At 47.0% G+C, this 19,098-nt stretch overlaps 1 protein-coding gene and 1 long non-coding RNA gene across 2 annotated transcripts; one reads left to right on the forward strand and one right to left on the reverse strand.

Moving 5' to 3' along the window:
• Positions 1-2,751: 2,751 nt before the first annotated feature.
• LOC117061903 lies at positions 2,752-5,120 on the reverse strand. Its single transcript, XR_004428163.1, has 3 exons — positions 5,074-5,120; positions 4,080-4,239; positions 2,752-2,790 (listed from the first exon to the last, which is right to left on the reverse strand). It is a non-coding gene; the product is annotated as an uncharacterized LOC117061903 (long non-coding RNA).
• Positions 5,121-9,657: 4,537 nt separating this feature from the next.
• Positions 9,658-12,078, forward strand: LOC117039139 (transmembrane protein 121-like). The gene is given in 4 exon segments (XM_033136207.1): positions 9,658-9,753; positions 10,690-10,876; positions 10,879-10,931; positions 10,933-12,078. Coding segments are annotated over 4 exon segments (1,482 nt in total).
• Positions 12,079-19,098: the final 7,020 nt, after the last annotated feature.

Raw genomic sequence — 19,098 nt, forward strand, 5'->3', positions numbered from 1 at the left:
CAGTTAAAAACAGTGTAGAATCATAGAGCTAGAAGGGACCCCCAAATGTCATCTAGTCCCAACCCCCTGCAATGCAGAAATCACAGCAAAAAAAAAAACCCCTGACAGATGGCTATCCAACCTCTGCCTAAAAAACCTTCAATGAAGGAGTCTATCACCTTCCAAGAAAGTCGCATGCCACTGAAACAGCTCTTACTTTGAGAAAGCTCTTCCAAGAACCGCCATGATCTTCCCACCCTCTTTTTTTCCCCTTCGGCACCTCTGAAGTATTACTGGTTGTCACTTTGACTGGACTGGCATGTGTCAAAACCACGGTGAACAGCTGAATTGTGAAATTCCCTCCACAGGCTGTATCATTGTTGGCCTAACTTGGAGAAAGTAAAAGAGGATTAGACAAATTCTTGGCTAAGGCTACAGGAATCTCAACTAAAGCACCCATGACAGATGGCCATCTAACCTTTGCTTAAAAACCTCCAATGAAGGAGAGTCTACCACCTCCCGAGGGAGTCCATTCCAGTGTCAAACAGCTCCTACTGTCAGAAAGTTCTCCCTGATGTTTAGCTGGAATCTCCTTTCTTGTGCCTTTTAATGGCAGGACAGGTGAAATTTCAACAGGTGAAATTGGTCGCCACTATAGTACCTACCAAACTCCTGCCTACCTCACAGTTGCTGAAGGTATAAAAGTTTAGCCCGGAGTGAGGGGGTAGGAAAATGGAAGAGCCCAATCTTAGCTTATGGAGGAGGTTCCTTGTTAGAATAAGGGGTGAGGGCTTGACTAGCACTCTACCTGCCATGGTTGGTTTCCGCAACTGGAATGGGGCAATTGCACAAGAAACCAAAAAGCCTTTGAAGATGGGTGTGTGGTTTGAGAGCCAGTGGTCAACTTGTAGATCCCCCAAGCAGCTGAGCTTGGTGGTATATTGCCACCATCTGTTGGGGAAATCATTTGTAGTGCATTGGTTAACATGCGGGGGAGTTGAAAGGGGGGTCTCTGCAAGACGGCAGGCTTTTTGCTCAAAGCATCTTCCATTTCAGGGGTTGGGGTCCTGTGGATGGGACCCTCTCTCCATTTCCCCAAGAAAGCCCCTGATTTGATCTGTTGCCCCGCAATGATGCCTACACCTCTCTTCCCTCCTTCCCCTCTGATGCATCCTCTGCCACCCAAGCAGCCCTAGTAACATGAAGGTGGTGCCCTGAGCAGTGATCACTTGTTGCTATGGAAATTCTGGGTACCAGCGAGGGAGATGCAGCGACCCATCATTCTCGGATGCAAAGCAACAGGAATGTGTGTGGCTGTTGCAGGATGGCACCCTATTGGGAGGGAGGGGGCTGGGGCAGAAGCCTATTAAAAATGCACTGTTCATTATTATTATTTTTAATATGAGAGGTGCTGAGATTTGTGGTAGTTTCCACAAAGCACCAGAGAGGCCTGAATGAAGCGAGAGGGATGATTGCATGGGTGAATTGAAAGGGCTCAAAAAAGATAGGCACGCTCAGCCCTGACACCTGCTGGATACTCCATATAGCAATTTTCATTACAACAGTTAGGAGAGTCCCTTTAAAACCAGCAGCAGCCATGGGGAAGGGATAACTTTTGTTTGGGAAGAAGCCTCAAATTAAAGTTCCAAACACAATTCAAAATGTTGGTGCTGACCTTTAAAGCCCTAAATGACCCAGTATACATGAAGGAGCATCTCCATACCTATTGTTCAGCTGGGGGGTGATGGTTCAGCTCCGAGGGCCTTCTGGCGGTTCCCCAATGAGAAAAGTGAGGTTATAAGGAACCAGGAAGAGGGGCTTTCTCGGTAGTGGGCCCACCCGTGGAATGCCCTCCATCAGATGTCAAGGAAATAAACAACTGTATGACTTTTAGAAGACATCTGAAGCAGCCCTGTTCAGGGAAGTTTTTTATGTTTGATGTATTACTCCTTCTTTGAATGACAAGTTTATATGTGTCCACGTAACCATCTCAACCTGTGGAACTGGCGCTTCTGCAAGTGCCATGTAATTTTCCATCCCCAACGCAAGATCAGTTTCCTCACTATGACAGCGACCAGCTCTCTGGAACTCCCTGCCAATTGATATTAGGAAGGCAATATTTGCTATATTGTTTTCAACACCTGCTAAAACGTCTTTTGTGTAAGCAAGCCTGCCGAGATTTTAACTTTAGCATGTGATTTATTTTTATTGTATTTGTTTCAGACTTTAGCTGCGATCGTATCTTGATAAATTTAGGTCAACTTGTTTCCTTCCAACTTCCAAGTTTATTTGTGTTTTTTAAATGAACCTAGATTCATTATTTTTATGAGTGTGCATTTCTCAGAGTTTTTGGGTGATTAAGCAGGAAATAGGTCTTGTTTAATAACTTTTTAAAGATTTAGGATCGTAAAGATAACACAGCACAGACTTTCGAAGACACAGAGGAAAATTGTGAATTTTTTTTTTTTAAAAATCATTACTGAAAGGACTGCAATAATTACAGTGGGAGTTCCGTGTCAGACCAGCCCACCAGAAGCCATGGCCCTCTCGCCTTCCTCCCTGTCTTTTCTTCGAAAGGCATCACCAAACCAGTCCTGGCACACTTAACTCCCATGCACAGCAGAAGGACAAGTGAAAGCCGGCGCCATTTGCACTCCAAGCACTCTGGGGTCTTAATCTCAGTGTGCCCAAATGGAGGGGGATGGTGCTCATTCTTCTTTGCAGCAGCCAGTTCAGCTTCTTTTGCTTCCCTGAGCTGCCAATAACTCTTTCGCGCTCACTTCAGGAAAAGCGTATTCCTCTGAATCGAGTCTGGAGGAGGGGGAAGAGGAAAGAGAATTGCACCTCCTTGCTTCACGTCAAGCCTATCTGCCCCATTTCAGTTCTGCCCACACTTTTCTCTGCTGCTTCACAGGTTTGCTGGTCCAAGTGGCGCTCACCAGGTGGGGCAGGGCTGCTCGACCAGCTTCCTGGGGGCAGTCACTGTTGCTTACAGGGAGGGAGAAAGGTGAAGGAGGTCAGTGCAATGTCCACCTCTCTGCTGCCTCCGCCCCTCCTGGCAAGCAACAGTGACCCACCTGCCAGGAACTCCTTCCCACACTGGCAAGTTACTTTTGGCTGCCCGTTGTATCCTGGTTCCACAACACCTCTCCTCATGATGGCATCGAGGTCACCTCCTCGGGTCACCAATTTCAGTTATTGTCCCCCGCCCCCCCCCCAATACTCTCTTTTCCCACCACCACCTAAAAAACAACAACAAACAGGCCAGGAAGCAGAGGCTACATTAACACATGGCCGTGATCCTTTCTGAATAAGCACCCCATCTGAAGCCACCATTTGTTGTTGGCTTGCTATTTGTTTAGAAGATCAGTAAACCGATCGATCAGAGAGCTCTCCCACTGTAGCTCAAAAGGGCCGAAATCCACAAACGAATCGAAAAATAAATAGGCACAAACCATCGTCACCAAAACACAGATGAAATCAATAAACCCTTTGAAATGAATAGAGGTAACCAAGCAAAATGCCTGGTGGGCTTACTGGAAGACGTTTGCAGCAGCCGCCCTACCTCACAGGGTTGTTGTGGGGATAAAATTGGGAGGACGAGGACCATGTCCGTGGAGAAAAGGTGAGTTAGAAATATAGCAACAACAAAAAAATATAATGAGAGCAACCGCCTAACTTCAATAGGCACAGAGTTCCACAGCAAATGTGCTGCCACACTAAAGGGTCAAATCCCTGCAAACGTGGACTGGGATGTGTGGCTTTAGTCAAAAGGCAAGTTCTGCAGATCAAAGTGATCCAACTGGGGTGGTGGTGAGATCCCTTAAGTAAACTGGTCCCAAGCTGCTAAGGAAGCAAGAAACTATGACCCCTCTTTTGGGCCGAACAGGAAGCTGAGGCTTCCCATTTTCCTACTCCTGTCTGCCCCAAGGGTGGGCAAACTGGGAAGATAACACGGACCAGCCCCCTGATCATTCAATAAGCTGAGAAGCCTGGTTTATCGCTGTATGCAAACTGCAACCAGAGTCTGCTTGTCCGCTGCCTCTCGCAGATTCTTCCCAAGGGTTGTGCTCTTCAGCCCATGGGCACCAGTCACTTACTCTTTCACCACCTTGATGCCCAGCGACCGGGCAGTCCCCATGAGCGACAGGACGACCTTCTCGAGCGGCGTGTCGCGGAGCACAAAGTTCGGGTCCTGAGACTTCACCAGGGCGATTTCGTACAAGTGCTTCAAGGTCACCATTCCTGCCACCTCGTGCCCTGCAGCGCAGCAGAGAGAGGTCTTAAAGCCAGGAGAGCCAATTGGAGGTTTGCTACCAAAGCCCAAGAGAGGTCCCAGCACACCTCAAAACTCCCAAATGTTTAGCCATGTGCGTTATCATGCACATGAGAGGGGGGTGGGAATTCATTTGAACTCAAAATATTCAAACTCCAAGGCTTATGCTTCCCCCCCCAACACAATTTTGAACCTGTTCTAATGTGGGGCATGTACTTAGTGGTAATTCCAGAGGCTGTGCTAGACTGTCACAGCAAAAACACAAATGGAAAAAAACATCCTGCAGAGCATTAGAACTTTTTTTTTTAATGGCAGAGGTTTCCACTTCATCAGGTGCATCAATTGTCCCCAAAAGGTTATCCTGTAATAATAAAGTATTTACACTTTGGATTATTGGTCCCTTATACAGTGGTATCTTGGTTCTCAAACTTAATCCATTCCGGGAGTCCATTCGACTCCTGAAACCATTCAAAACCAAGGCGCAGCTTCCAACTGGCTGCAGGAGTTTTCCGAAAAACATTCGCAAACTGGAACACTCCTTCCGGGTTTGCGGCGTTAGGAAGCCGATTTGTTTGGCAACCAAGCCATTCGGGAACCAAGGTTCCACTCTACTTAAGTGGATTGAGCCTTGACAAACAGGTGGGAAATCAATCCCATCCCAGAAGCCACTGGTGACAACGTTGCTGGGACATGGGCTGCTGGTCGCCCCCCCCCCCAGCTCTGGTGCTCAGATGGCTCCTTTCTGCCGTTCTCTCCCAGTGCTTTGCCTCTGGACCCTCACCCTACCCATCAGCTTCCCTCCCGGTTGTGTCTCTCACCAGGATTTGTTTGCTCCCTTTTCTATGCCAGCCGCTGACAGCATAAATATGTGGCTGTTGGCTGTGTTATCTGAAGCTCGTACGATCGGTCAGGTCAGGCAAAAAGGAGTGCAGGTAAAGGGAAGAGAGTAGCCATGCCCAGAGATCTCTGCAAAGGCGCAACACAAAAATAGGTGCAAACTGGGCGTGGGGCCCTCCAGATGTTCTGGACTACCCACATTATTATTAGTAACTCAGTGGTACAGCACATGTCTCAGGAGGCTACCACCAGTCACCGTATACAACATGGGCCAAGGATCTGGCTCTGTGTAAGACGTCAAAAGTGGTTGGCACAACCAGGGATCCTCCAGAGCAAGCTGCACACAGAAGTATTTTGAGCTCTGGGGCACAGGCACTCAACGTTCAAGACATCACGCCTGCAAACATGTTTCCAGCCCTGCCTCTATATAAATAGGTAAATTATGTTCTTCTCACCCGTACCGTGATGCGTGTGGCAGAGGGATCCCTTCCTTGATGTCCTTTGTGCGCTCATTGAAATCCTTGCAGAATTGCCCAATGGAGATGCCTCTCTGGAGGGACAAGAGACAGAAATCAGGCAAAGTGAGATTTAGAAGGAAATTTTTTTTTTGTGAATTATTGTTTATTCATCATTTATACACTGTTTAACAAAATTGTCGAGATTTAGAAGGAAATTCAGAGGGCAGCTAGTCCAACACTTTGAGCAGTGCAGGATCGGGAAGAATTCAGGATGCAACCACAGCATTCCTGGGAGAAGGCGATCCACTTTCAGCTGAATTGCCTCCTGGAAAATAAGTGTCCACCACCTTCCCAGGTGGCCTGTTCCACTACTGAACAGCCTGTATCACATGTAGCTGAAATCTGCTTCCTGGCATTTCCTCCCCTGTTGCGTCTAATCCTGCTCTCTGGACCAGAATCAAGTCTGCTCCATCTTGTGAGTGACAGCCCTTCAGATATTTGAAGCCTGCTATTGTGTCTCTACCTAATTTTCCTTTCTCTGGGTGCTAGAAGGATTTCAGGACTCAGCTCTCAACCCTTTCCCCAGAAGGGGCAAACTCTCCTATAGCTGCTCTGTCTAAGCTTGGTGGGGAGGTAACAGTGATGGTGGAGGAATCCCATGTTCAGCCCAAGGGAAAGCTTTCCGGGACCATGTGGCCAATAGTGGGGCAGGCTCAGAGGCAAAAGACAGTGGGGGGGAGGGAATGCAAATTTCACCTATCTACAGTAGGCTAGTTTCTGCTCCAGCGCTGCTCCAGCAAAGAGGTTGCAGCACAGCAGTCAATTTCTAAAGAGTGGTGCTGTGTCTCAAGCTGCCTGGATGTTAATTACCCCCTTCTGGGTTTGGAACCAGCTGCCTCCTTTAATCCTGGATGGACAGAGTCATTTCTTACACGTCTATCCCACTCAAGGTGGCAAAGCTGGAGGGGCGGGCTTTTTCTCAAGTGGCTTCCTCCTGCCCGGTGTGCTGAGTACATCCAGACCTGCGGCTGAGTGAGTCGCCTTCCCCTGGGACCAAAGAGGCACTCAGCATATGCTCAGAGGCATTCCCCCCACCCTCGACGGTTACTTCCAATTGTGCCAGACTTGAATGAAGGCTCAAATGAAAACCACTTGGAAACAGTCCCACAGCCCTGGCCCTTTGCATGGGCAAGAAAAACTGAATGATGGTGAAGGCGAAACGAGTGAGTTTTGTGTGTACGTGTGTGTTTAAATCCTCCATCCAAGAGCAGGCTGGGGGTGGGGAGACACAGGGATCCTCCTCCTCCTCCTCCTCCTCCTCCTCCTTGAGGGAGAACAGACCGCCTCACCCTGTCTCTGCCTTGCTCTGAGCACATTGGGAGAGGTAGGTAGAAGCACACGCTGCAGGCGCCTGATTATCCCTGCAGGTATTGGAAGAAGGGAGGAGGGGAGGATGCGCCAGAGATCCCCCACCCCCGCCCGAGAGCAGTGGGGAGGGGGCCGAACCAGGATATCCTGTGTGCGTTTCCTTTGGCACAAGGAGCAACTGTAGAGCTGAGGAGGGGGAGGGGGGAGGGGGAGGATCTGAATGGCAAGGACTCAAGAGCCCACCCTCCCTTCTTCCCACCCAGCGGCAAAAACAGGATGGCTGAACAGGGACAGAGTCAAGCAGACACACACACAAACAAACACATACACACAGCTCCCATGCACTTGTCCGGCAAATAGGTCCCTCCCCTCGACACTGACACCCCCAATCTAGAAGACGCTCCGGCATAATGCACACACACACACACACACACACACACACACACACACACACACGAAAACAGACACACATGCACACTTTCTACAAGGCTCCCCCGTCTAATAAAAATCAACAAATCCAAGAATCAAGATACCTCCTTGTTATCTGCATACACAAAGTGGTTCCCAACTCCCTGGGTGGGGAATTCCACTCACGACTGGGGAAGATCCCATTCCCTCCCAGTCGTGAGTGGTATGCACCTGAGGATATAATGAGCAGCCGAAAGAGAGCCTCTGAGGATGTACAGAGCAGCTCTCTCTCCTCACAGGGCAAATGGTGCCTCCATGCAGGCCTTGGCTTCTGCATTCCTGCTTGTTCTGAAGCCTCTTCCCACATCCTTCATGCTCCCGGTAACCTTGGTCTGAGCAAGTTGACCAGACAGAGGGGGTCCCAAATCCCAGTGCCCTGTCCTTTCAAGGCGGTTGAGAATTTGTAATTCAGGCGTGGGAGGGAGGAATGTCTCAGTTTTGTGGGGGGCGGGGGGAATGAACAGGGAACTGTGTCTGAACTGACCCAGAATGAGATCTTTGGGTTGTAGTGGATAAGTTTGTCTAGAGAGGTCTAGTTTTTGTGCATCCACTTCTGTTGCTCCACTTCTGCGCTGGTCCAGAGTTAGCATAAAACTGTCCATACTGAGTCACTGCTGTGCTGTGAGGATGTATGTGGTGGCTGTAACCCTGTGGGGAAGATTTGTGGGCCAGATGCTGGGGGCAGGGTGCTCAAGCTGTCTGGATGCTATATGCACTCTGACCTAGAAATGCTCCCCCACTCTCGTCCTAGATGCCTAAATGCATACTCTGCACATGGGCAGGGGCAGCCTCCCCTTAATTGCAACTTCGGCCAGCTTGACTGATGGCTCAGATTTAAGCCCGCTGGATGTGCTCAGCACAAAATCTCCATGCGGGCACCCAAGTGACAATACAGTTGAAGAAGGGTTCATTATCAATATTAATTCATAAATAATACTTCATGTCAGTACTGAAAGAGGCAAGTCCCACGGCTGTGATTACTGTATCAGGAAAAGGGCTGGAAGTAAGACTGATTGCACTGCAATGCCTTTACAGAAATCCATGGTGCAGCCACACGGGGAACCAAAAGGGATAATGCAGAGCTGGGAAAGGTGCAGAAAACAAGGGCAACAGAAATTATCAGGGAGCTGGACAGCAACTGAGCTAGGAGGAAATGTTACAACATTTGAGGCTTTTTAGTTTGAAAAAAGAGATGGTTAAGAGAAAGGTGAGCTGAGGTTTTAAAAACTGTGACTTGTGCAGCAGAAAGTTGGTGGAGCAGAATTTGCCTGTTTCACCAATAACATTAAAACCTGGGATGATCCAGTAAAATTGATTAGCAGTAGATTCAGGACTAAAGAAAAGCACACCTTTACACAAATGCAGAATTAACAGGTTGTACCGAATGCTAGTCAAAGAGACTGTGTCAGCCTGTTGCAGCAAAACCAACAAGTATTGTGGCACCTTAAGAGACCCAACAAATTTATTACAGCAAAGGTTTTCACAAACTCCGGTCCATGAAAGTTAATGCAATCATAAATTTGTTAGTGTTTAACGTGCCACAATACTCTATTGTTGTTTCTGAATTCGTACTAGCCGCTTGCCACAGAAAGACTACCCAAGCCACTTGCAAAAACTTGAAGAGCATAACATACATTAACCATAAAATAAAAAAGAACAATTCATTACAGTGCAATTACAACAACCTATAAAACAGATCAATAAAACAGCAGCAAAACGCATACCATAAATAAGACAGCAAAATCTTCAAAACCCATCAAATGCCTGGGAGAAGAGGCAAGTTTTACCTGATGGCGTAAGGATGTTAATGATTGCAGGGAGACCTCCAGGGGAGCAGGGGGGCATAACTGAAAAGGCCCCCTCTCAAGTGACATGTGCTCGGACTCTATTAATGTTGCAGCACATATTATATAGCTTTTTAAAGAATACCCAAAGGGCTTTACACGGATTGCCTGGTTGCATTTAAATCCTTGCAACAACCCTGAAAAGTAGGTCTGCATTCTTATCCTCATATTGCAGACTAGGTTCACAGCCCAAATCTCTTAGGTCTGCTTTGGGATGAAGCAAAAGAAGAGGTGGTCTTTCAGGAGAACTGACCAGGGAAAAGGCGACTGGAGGTTTTAAACAATCGGGTCTTTGCAGCGCCACCCCCAGTCCCCGGCTTCGAAACCCACAGTCATGGAGTTTCCAGTGATCAGATTGGATCAGCAATCCGGCGTTTTAAGACAAAGGCGATTGCTTCAGCCTTCCGACAACAGATACTGACAGGGCATGAAGAAGGCACCCCCAACTAGGCAGTTCAACTGTGCAGAAGCAAGAGTGACCTTTTCTACAGGCTGGCACGAGTCACCAAGTAAGTGGAGCAAGGCAAGTTTATTTATATGCCCCCTACCCCCATTGCTGTTCTTTGCAGCTCATGCGAATAGGCTTCAGCAACCACGCACAGCCCCAGCCTGGCTGCGACACTGAAGCCAGAAGGCCCCTGCAAGCCCTGATGACGCTGGTTTTACCTACTGATCCCTAGAAGACTTGCCTCTTCCCATATATGCCTCCTCTATAGCCCTTTCAGTGGTTGCAAATACCATTTTTTATTCCCCTAGACTAGAGGCTTTTTAATAGTGTTTTCAGTTTGAGCTTTTTTTACGTTATCTCTGTCGTAACAAAACTGCTATTCATTTTAACTGTGTTACCATATTTTCCAGCGTATAAGAGGACTGGGCGTATAAGACGACCCCCAACTTTTCCAGTTAAAATATAGAGTTTGAGATATACTCGACCGCAGATTCTCCACCTGGTGTATAAGACGACCCCCGACTTTTGAGAAGATTTTCCTGGGTTAAAAAGTAGTCTTATACGCCAGAATATACAGTATTTTCCTTTTCTTTTTAGCATTGGTTTGCTTATATGCCACCAAGAAAATATTTACTGATGGCAAATTAAAAATAAAATAGAAATTTAATTAATTAATAATAGGCCACAACCAAGTCCCCCCCCCCTATTTATTTGATTAAATGCATAGATTTGGAAGCGTTGAAGCTCAGTTTGCTTTGCATGCAAAAGGTCCCAGGATTGATCCCTAGCTTCTCCAAGTAGGGCTGGGAGAGAACCCTGTCTGAAACGCTGGAATGCCGCTGCCAGTCAGTGCACGCATTACCAGCTACATGGGATCACAGGGTCTGACTCATTACGAGACAGTTTCCAATGTTCCAGAGCTCTCTCTTTCTCACCCCTTTCAGATGGGAAAGCAAGATCCTCAGAAAATGCCCCCCCCCCACCTTCCTTCTTAATTTCCTTCATTGTAAGCTCTCCTCTTTCTCCCCCCTCCCCAAAAGGCACCATGGAGCAGCAGGCCCCAACATCCCGCACACCTGTGTGGCAGCTGTGGTCATCGTCTGCACCATGGGGGCGATGGACGTCTACCTGGTGGAGCAGAGCACTGGGGCCCGGCGCCTGGGAGTCGGTGCCCTTGCCCTGGCCGGGGACCTCTTCTTTTGCTTGTGCTGCGCTACGCGACCATGTGGGTAGGCAGTGAGGTGAGGCCGGCCCCAGCGAGGCTACGCCATGGTGCTGTGGTTTCTCTTTGCCTTCGCGCTGGAGATCAAGCTCTACTTCGTCTACCAGCACTACGCAACCGAGGGGCGGGCGCCCGACCCGCTGGCCCGGCGCACCCTGACTCTCCTGCTCTCCATCTGCATCCCTGCCCTTTACATGGTGCTTGGGGCCACTGAGCTGGTGGCCCAGGCGTCCGCCAGCTTCCGGAAGAAAGACGAACTGCGTGGGCGCCTCTTTTGGGTGGTGTTGGACCTGCTGGATGTGCTGGAGATTCAGGCCAGCCTGTGGGAGCCGCAGCGGCGGGTGCTCCCCCTGTGGGCTGAGGGCCTGACCTTCTTCTACTGCTACGGCCTCCTGCTGATTCTCCCTTGCGTCTCGCTAAATGAGCTGGGAGTGCAGGGCCCTCGCCCTGGCGCTCTCTACCCGCTCCTGAGCCTGGCCAGCGTCAATGTGGCCACCATCTTCATCCGCGGGGGGCTGTTGCTCCTCTGCCATGACCAACGCATCTCCTCCATCTTCATGGGGAAGAACTTCTTGGCCATTGCGCTAAAGTGCTGCGCTGCCCTCCAGCACCACAGAAGCACTCGGGGCAGAAGGGAAACAGGCCGCAGCCACATCCGAGCCAGCCGGGGCCTTGGACATACTCAGCCAACGGATGAGCAGCTCCGCAGAAACACAGATGAAACACACCATAGGCACCTGACACCTGACAGGGCTTGCAAGTGTGCTCAGGCCACGGCTGGCATGCCCTACGGACACAGCCCAGGTGAACCACCACAAGCGATGGCTGAAGTCTCCTACAGACAGCCGCAGGGTACAGAAGAACAGTTCCACTGCTGCGTCCAAACCACCAGCCACCAGCTCCACAGACACTGCCACCTTAAAAGCCAAGGGTCAGAGCACTGCAGGCACACTACTCAACAGCCCCAAGAGCACCACCAGCCGCCACTGGTACCTCCACTTCCAGAGGACTCAGAACAGGTCAGCACATACAGCTCAAGTCTGTCTGGGGCGGACTGTGAGACACCTTTTCTGGGATGCTGTCTGGCAAACAGCCTCACTTTTCTCTTGAGTGCCCTCACTAGGAACAGAGGGCCAAAAGGGTGTATCGGCAAGGGTGTAACCACAGAACCTTCATAGGGGGAGGCTGCTTCTGCACAGGTCATTTGCTGTGAGAAAGCCACACTTCATTGACACACTTTTTGAGGGCATCTACACAATAAAAACACCCTCATCTCATGTTTCCCTATTCAACATCCCCCCCAGCTCAGAATATCCCATTTAAAAATAAAAATGGACGCTACACACTATTTTCTCAGGTGTAGATGACCCAGCTGTTGCAGCCTAGACAGGTCAATAATGCCCTGTACAGATTGTGCTCTAGAAATGTCCTTCTCTTTGGTCTGCCTCTCCTCTCTAAGAATCACTGCCGTCACTTTTAACTCCTTCCTCTCCAAATAGTGTTGCCTTTGCATCAGCCCCCCCTCCTTTGCAGCAGGAGAGTGCAGTTAATGGTGGGGTGGGAATTCTTAACCTCCCCCACCCACCCAATACACACACCATGGCCCCGATAAAAATGGCCTCCTCCATAATATATGGGACTGGGATACAAGGACTGCTTGCTTGGACTTCAGTATTTTGTTTGGTTCCAGAAGTCTGGAATTAGATACTGTTCGGGTTCTGGGTTAAAGCAGAATGGCAATGATCAGCTGCTGCTAAATCATCCACATCTGGAAGCACCTTCAGTCACCTGAGCTTAATGGGCACAGAAGAACCAGGCTCTGCTCTATTGAACTGTGCTCTCCTCACAGTACTGAGCACATATATTTGATTCACTTGTTCCTGAGACCAAGGCCGTCCCTACTGGAAATTGCCTCTGCTCTACCTGGTCCCAATGCAGAGAACTGAGGGACTAGGAGGCCATTTCCAACCCTCTTATGTCTTGCGTTCCTAATTTTGTTACAGTAGTTGATCTGCACCTCATAAGCTCAGATACAGCAGAGTAAAGTTTTGTCACATGTGTCCTTAGAAATCAAATCTCGCAACGTGCGCTTCTTGGTATTGCAGAGGAGGTCTGGGAGATGCAATGCTGCCACCGAGGGAGTAGAAAGGTTTTTTGCGCTCTTGCAGCCAACTTCATTTTCAAAATTGCCAAAACAGTTTCTTAAAAGAAATCACCACTTCCATGTCCCCTTATCCTAAGAAAAGCAGCTTAGCAAAATGACTAACCAAACTACGTGGCTGTGATTCACTCTATTTTGCTTATGATTGGATAAGGATTGAATTTGAGTTGGGGGTTCAGCCCCAGAACGTGAAGCAATAAAGAAGAGAGTGCCTCTAAGTATGTCAAGAGTGTTATTTCCCCCCCCACACACTTACCAGTGAACAACAGCAATCAACTTTATATATAGGTAAAGGTACCCCTGACCATTAGGTCCAGTCGTGGACGACTCTGGGGTTGCGGTGCTCATCTCGCTTTATTGGCCGAGGGAGCCGGCGTACAGCTTCTGGGTCATGTGGCCAGCATGACTAAGCCACTTCTAGCGAAACAGAGCAGTGCACGGAAACGCCGTTTACCTTCCCGCCGGAGCGGTACCTATTTATCTACTTGCACTTTGACGTGCTTTCAAACTGCTAGGTGGGCAGGAGCTGGGACCAAACAACGGGAGCTCACCTTGTCACGTGGATTCAAACTGCCGACCTTCTCATCAGCAAGCCCTAGGCTCTGTGGTTTAGACCACAGCGCCACCCGCGCCTATATTACATACACGTCACTGCCATGGTACAGATATTGGGGGGGGGGGAGAGAGATGGGGGTGGGAAGAAGGTTCAGAATAACCCAAACAAGTTCATGCAATCTAAGTACTAGCAAGCGGTTTCCAAGCCAATGCTCAGCCAATCCAAGCCCAAGCATTCAATTGCCCCCTTCCAGCCAACCCTTTCATTCTTTTCATTATGATCAATACCAGTGATTTTAATCAAAGTCAGAGAAGAAAACAGCAAAAACGGTTGTTTTTTTTTTAATGGGAGCCAATATATTTTCCCAAACTGTGGTCAGCTTGCAAATGAAACTCCCTCAGTGATCTAGCCTCAGACTTCAATTTTGCTAGACCTCCCTTCCTCCTAACCCTCTCCCATGCATACCTGCCCAAGGGTAGGTCCTAAGGGTGGTCCAGGAACAGCCTGCCCAGCTCGGATGATCGCCCGGATCACATTTCCAGGGTCCACCTTTTGTACTGCTTTAGTAGCAGCACGGGATATCTTCGACATCGTAATTCAAGTTCTGGCTAGATCTGAATTAGAAAAAGTCAAGTTTAATATTATTAAAAAGATTTCTAGACAATGTCATCTCTAGACAGATTACAAAAAAATCCACATATAAAATCAAAAGCACATCAATTTCACTACTAAGGAGAAGTAACAATGGCTTAAAACTATATACATCTCAGGATAAGATAATCTTCCCCAACCTGGTGCCCTCCAAATGTTTTTGGACTACAGCTTCCATTAGCCCCAGTCAGAATGACCCAAGGTCAGTAATGATGGGAATTGTTGTTGTTGTTATTATTTATTTTTATTATTTATTAAATTTGTATACTGTCCTATACCCACAGGAATCTGAAAGACTTCAAGCTGGGGAAAGACGAAATAATCAAAGTATCTAAAAACCAGCACATAAGAATCAATACTCTAAAGCCGTGGTTCCCAACGTGGGGTACACGGACCACAGGGGGGCAATTTGATTTTTAAGGGGGGCAAATCGAGAATGAGTTATTAATAGTGAATGGCCTTTTAGGCTTCCTACACATGAACAGGAGTTCACTTTTTGAATAACAAGAATTATGTGTCACAGTGGGAAGGGCATCAGGATTTTAGAGATGCTTAGGTGGGGCATGGCCAAAAAAAGGTTGGGAACCACTGCTCTAAAACATCAGTAATCTTTAACTCAAACTGGAAGAAATGCAACTTCAAGTTGGGGTAGCTGGTGTCCCTTGTGACTGATAGGGCAGAAAGCAAGCCAACAGGAGGTGGAGCCCATTGTTACATTGGAAATCCAACCACAGGCATTGATCAAAACTCCCCCAGCACATTTTGCTACTGGTGCAGGTCCAATTATGGCTACATGGAGGTTTCTGGGTGCCAGGTTGGCAACCACAGTTTGTAAACCTCTGCCTTAATCCATAGTTAATTTTTATTTCCATTTCCACTGTGTGTGTTTCTTCTTGCATCCTGGGACAAGTGAATTGTTGCAAGAGCAAGCTATAGTACAGCAATTTAATTGAGATCATAGAATCGTAGAGTTAGAAGGGACCCCAGGAGTCATCTAGTCTAACACTCTGGTGAACAGACATTCACAGTCCTCATGGCTCACAAAGAGACCATTCCTGGAGCCCAAAGAGGACATCAGGAGAGACGAGAGATGCAGCTGAGCTCTGAGAATCTGCTAGATATATTTTCTGAAAATATAGCTGAAGGAATAGGGTGCTTTTTAGGAGGAACTATGGGACCTGGGTGTCCTGGCTCGGTTTCAGGAAGGGAAAGGCTGAAGGTCAGGGGTGAGAAATCATTCTAGTGATACCACATTTAGAAAAGTCACCTCTTTGCATTTAGGTGCTATTAACCCAGAGCAACAACCAGCTTCTGCTTCACAAACATGGGCTAAATTGCAGCTGGAGATGCACTTCCTCTATATAGTATTTAACCATCAATTCTTATTCCCAGGGAACTCTGACAATTGTAGCCCTACGAGGGGAACAGAGGCCTTCCAACAACTCTCAGCACCCTTACAAGACTCAGTTTCCATGACTCTTAAAGGGGTGTCACAGTGCTTTAAAAGTCTGGCGTGGCCTTAGTATGAGGCAGCTTCAGCTGCATGTCGATTTAAACCCCTCAATTTGCTTTTAAGGGGAAGGGCCATAGCTCAGTGGCAAAGCACAGTCTCTGCGTGCAGAAGCTCCAGTCCCTGCAGAGCAGCTGCCAGTCAGTGTAGACAACGCTAGACTACATGGACGAACGGTCTAAGGCAACTTCCAGGCTCACACTCCCCGTTGGTCACCCCAAATTCAACCTGCCCGCCTCTTTTTACCCACCGACCCCTCTTACCTTCCACTCACTCAAAGCGTCTCCTCCGCGGTCCTGGGCGCCGCCATCTTGGGTCACGGAGGTCAAAGGCGCGTTGAATTCTGGGAACGCTTCTCCTCCCCCCCTTCCCTCGCCACCAAGCTGCCCAAAATGGCGTCCGTCCCCATAGCAACCGCAGTCCTCAGCACAGAGTTAAGATAATCAGAGAGGCACACAACTCGACTTGCAAGTGTCAGAGCAGAAAATAGTTACCCCCGTTGATAACGAATGGAAATTAATTGAAATTTTAACGCAACTGCGATTAGGCATGGCAGCAAATCTGTCCCCCTTGTCCCGCCAAGAAAAGGAGCAAAAAATGAGTTTTCACTCAGAAGTAAGCCCCACTGGAGATAGATAGATAGATAGATAGATAGATAGATAGATAGATAGATATAGATAAGCAGAGATATAAAAATCTCAGTTCAGCTACATGCAAGTCAATGATAGAACATGCAGTTTCTACATGCAATTGAGTACTGGGTTTGCCCTGGAGAAGTTCCAGGAGGAGGATATAGGGGCTATGGATTGTTGTTATTGTTGTTTTTGCAATCTTCTCAAGGGGTTTTCATATCAGGTTTTTTTGTTTGTTTGTTTTTGGTCTGGCAATCCAACAAATCAGCCTCAGCTCTCTTTCTGATCCGCTGTTGCAGTATAAAAAGTGGACCACACTACCATCAACAGAACGAGGTGGGTCCTAAAACATCAGGTGTCAAAGGCCAAGATAAAGTCTTCAGCACATGACAAAATAATAATAATAATTTATAAAGGAGGTGCCTGACGGGAGAGAATTCCACAACAGCAAAGTGAAGAATGGGGTCTAACAGCACCCGACAACACTGCAAGGTTATTGGAAGCTACCCTCTCAGTCTCAGCCTGACCCACAACCTCTCTAATGTATCTCTCAAACTCAGCCTTCCATCCTGAAACAAAGGGACAACATACTGAATTTGCATTGGCAAGGCTTTTCTTTAAATGTTGAAAAAGTTTTTTCTAAGTTATCTTTTTTCTTTTTACACAAAATAAGGTCAGAGTTAGAAAAAGCTTGAAATTCTTTCTTTGCGGCAGCCATTTGTTTCAGGGTAGATCTGGTCCATAGGGACTAAACGACTAAACAACAACAATAGACGTGCTAAGTCACATAGCTACATCAAAATCTTGAATTTCTCCATTGATTTCTCTATTGATTTCTATAGGAAACTTTCACTTCCAATGGCTTCTAGGTTCAAACTAAGGGATATACAACAAAATGTTGCAGCACGGGCCACCCCAGGGTTCCAGCCAGCCATGCCCTTTTCCATTCCATTCCCTCCAACTTTCTTCAGGGGTCTCTTCTTATTCTCTTTCTATAGCCAGCCAGCCTTCCATGGCCACTGACTATGCTCAGTACTCATTGGGCTGTTTGGGGGATTTTTGTCCCCTTAAGATTTTTTCCCCTAATATGTTTTTGTACTCTTGTAAATCCTGCAGCTTCCTCAAGCCTGCCGTTAGCCCCCTCTTGTGCACAGAAAGTGCCATTTTGCCTACATAACCATTAGTTTTGCCTACATAACAGGTGGCACAGGAACCATGTTTTCATTCTGAGGACCACACTCTTTACTAAGTAACCCTCTGGGGGCTGCATTCCAATGGTGGAAGGCAAAAGTTGGCAGAACAGTGAATAGAAATTTTACTTTTGTACCAGAAGGCTAGTTTCTACCCCTACTCACACACCCCTCTCTATCCCTGATCCAGAAAAAAGCAAGAGGCATTATCATAATTCAAGGACACATTTCAGCCAGACAAAAGTACTTGGGTGTGCAAAGCAGGACCGGTGCAGGGTTTGGTGTGGGGAGAGTTCTGAGAGGCTTGAGGGAGAGACTAAATGGGTCACATTCAGCCCACGGGGCTTGAGATTCCTGCTTCTGAGTTATGCTGGAATTATTTGTGGAACACAGCGATAATGGAGAAAACCACTTGCCAAATCAGCATAATAAAAGGTCACTAGACTTTTTGTGCCATTTGGGAATTAGCTTTATTACTTATATAGATATGACTAATTTTCAGAGACATCCACCCACAGTTAACATGCAGATTTGGAGGAAAGACTGAAACATCTGAATTCATCTTCTTTGCTTCTGACTTTGTTTTTTATATGTGGTGACGGGAATATTGTTTGCCTCTTGAGGAGTACAGAGACATACAACTTTTTACAGATGTTTCCAGGGTCCCCAATGGAGAAAACTTAAGCATTGTACCTAGAACAAAGGTTTTTTATACTGACCAGTTTTATATATATTTGCTTTGTTTTTGTCAATAAGTATTAAATAAAAGCATGTGTTTTACTACTGCCACTGTCAAAGGTTGTATGTCTCTGTATTCCAGTTGTTAGGAATCACAGCTGCTGAGAGACCTTTTGTGCTCAGGTCCTGCTTCTTGTGGGTTTCTGGGCATTTGGGTGGCCACTGTGAAAACAGGAGGCTGGACTAGATGAGCCTTTTTTAGTTTTTTATTTATACTTTTCAAATGTATACATTTCATTAATTTTACAATCCATTTAACATTTCACAATTTGACTTCCTTCCCCCCTCTTTCTGCGATTCCTTAAATTTATTTTTTTCATACCTTCCGCATATCCAAATTCATTTAATTCACCCATTTAATTTTCTGCTGTAAATATATACTCTTATAAAACTGCAGGTTATTACAATAATCCTGCTAATGTTTTTATCTGTTTACAATTTATCTATTATTCAATAAACCATTTCCATTCTTTTATACCAAGTTTGTTATCTCAATTTCTTATTCTTCCAGTAAGTTTAGCTATTTCTGCATATTCCATAAGTTTTTTGTATCCATTCTTCCTTTACTGGGACTTCTGCTTCTTTCCATTTTGGGGCAAGTAACATTCTTGCTGCTGTAGTAACATACATAAATAAATTTCTATACAATTTAAGTAGCTCTGTCCCTATAATTCCCAAAAGAAAAGCCTCTGGGTTTGTTTGTTTTTTAATAAAAGTTATTTTGAACATCTTTTTTCAATTCATTATATATCATTTCCTT

Source organism: Lacerta agilis, chromosome 17 (assembly GCF_009819535.1).
Source record: "Lacerta agilis isolate rLacAgi1 chromosome 17, rLacAgi1.pri, whole genome shotgun sequence".
In the NCBI taxonomy this organism is placed as follows: domain Eukaryota; kingdom Metazoa; phylum Chordata; class Lepidosauria; order Squamata; family Lacertidae; genus Lacerta; species Lacerta agilis.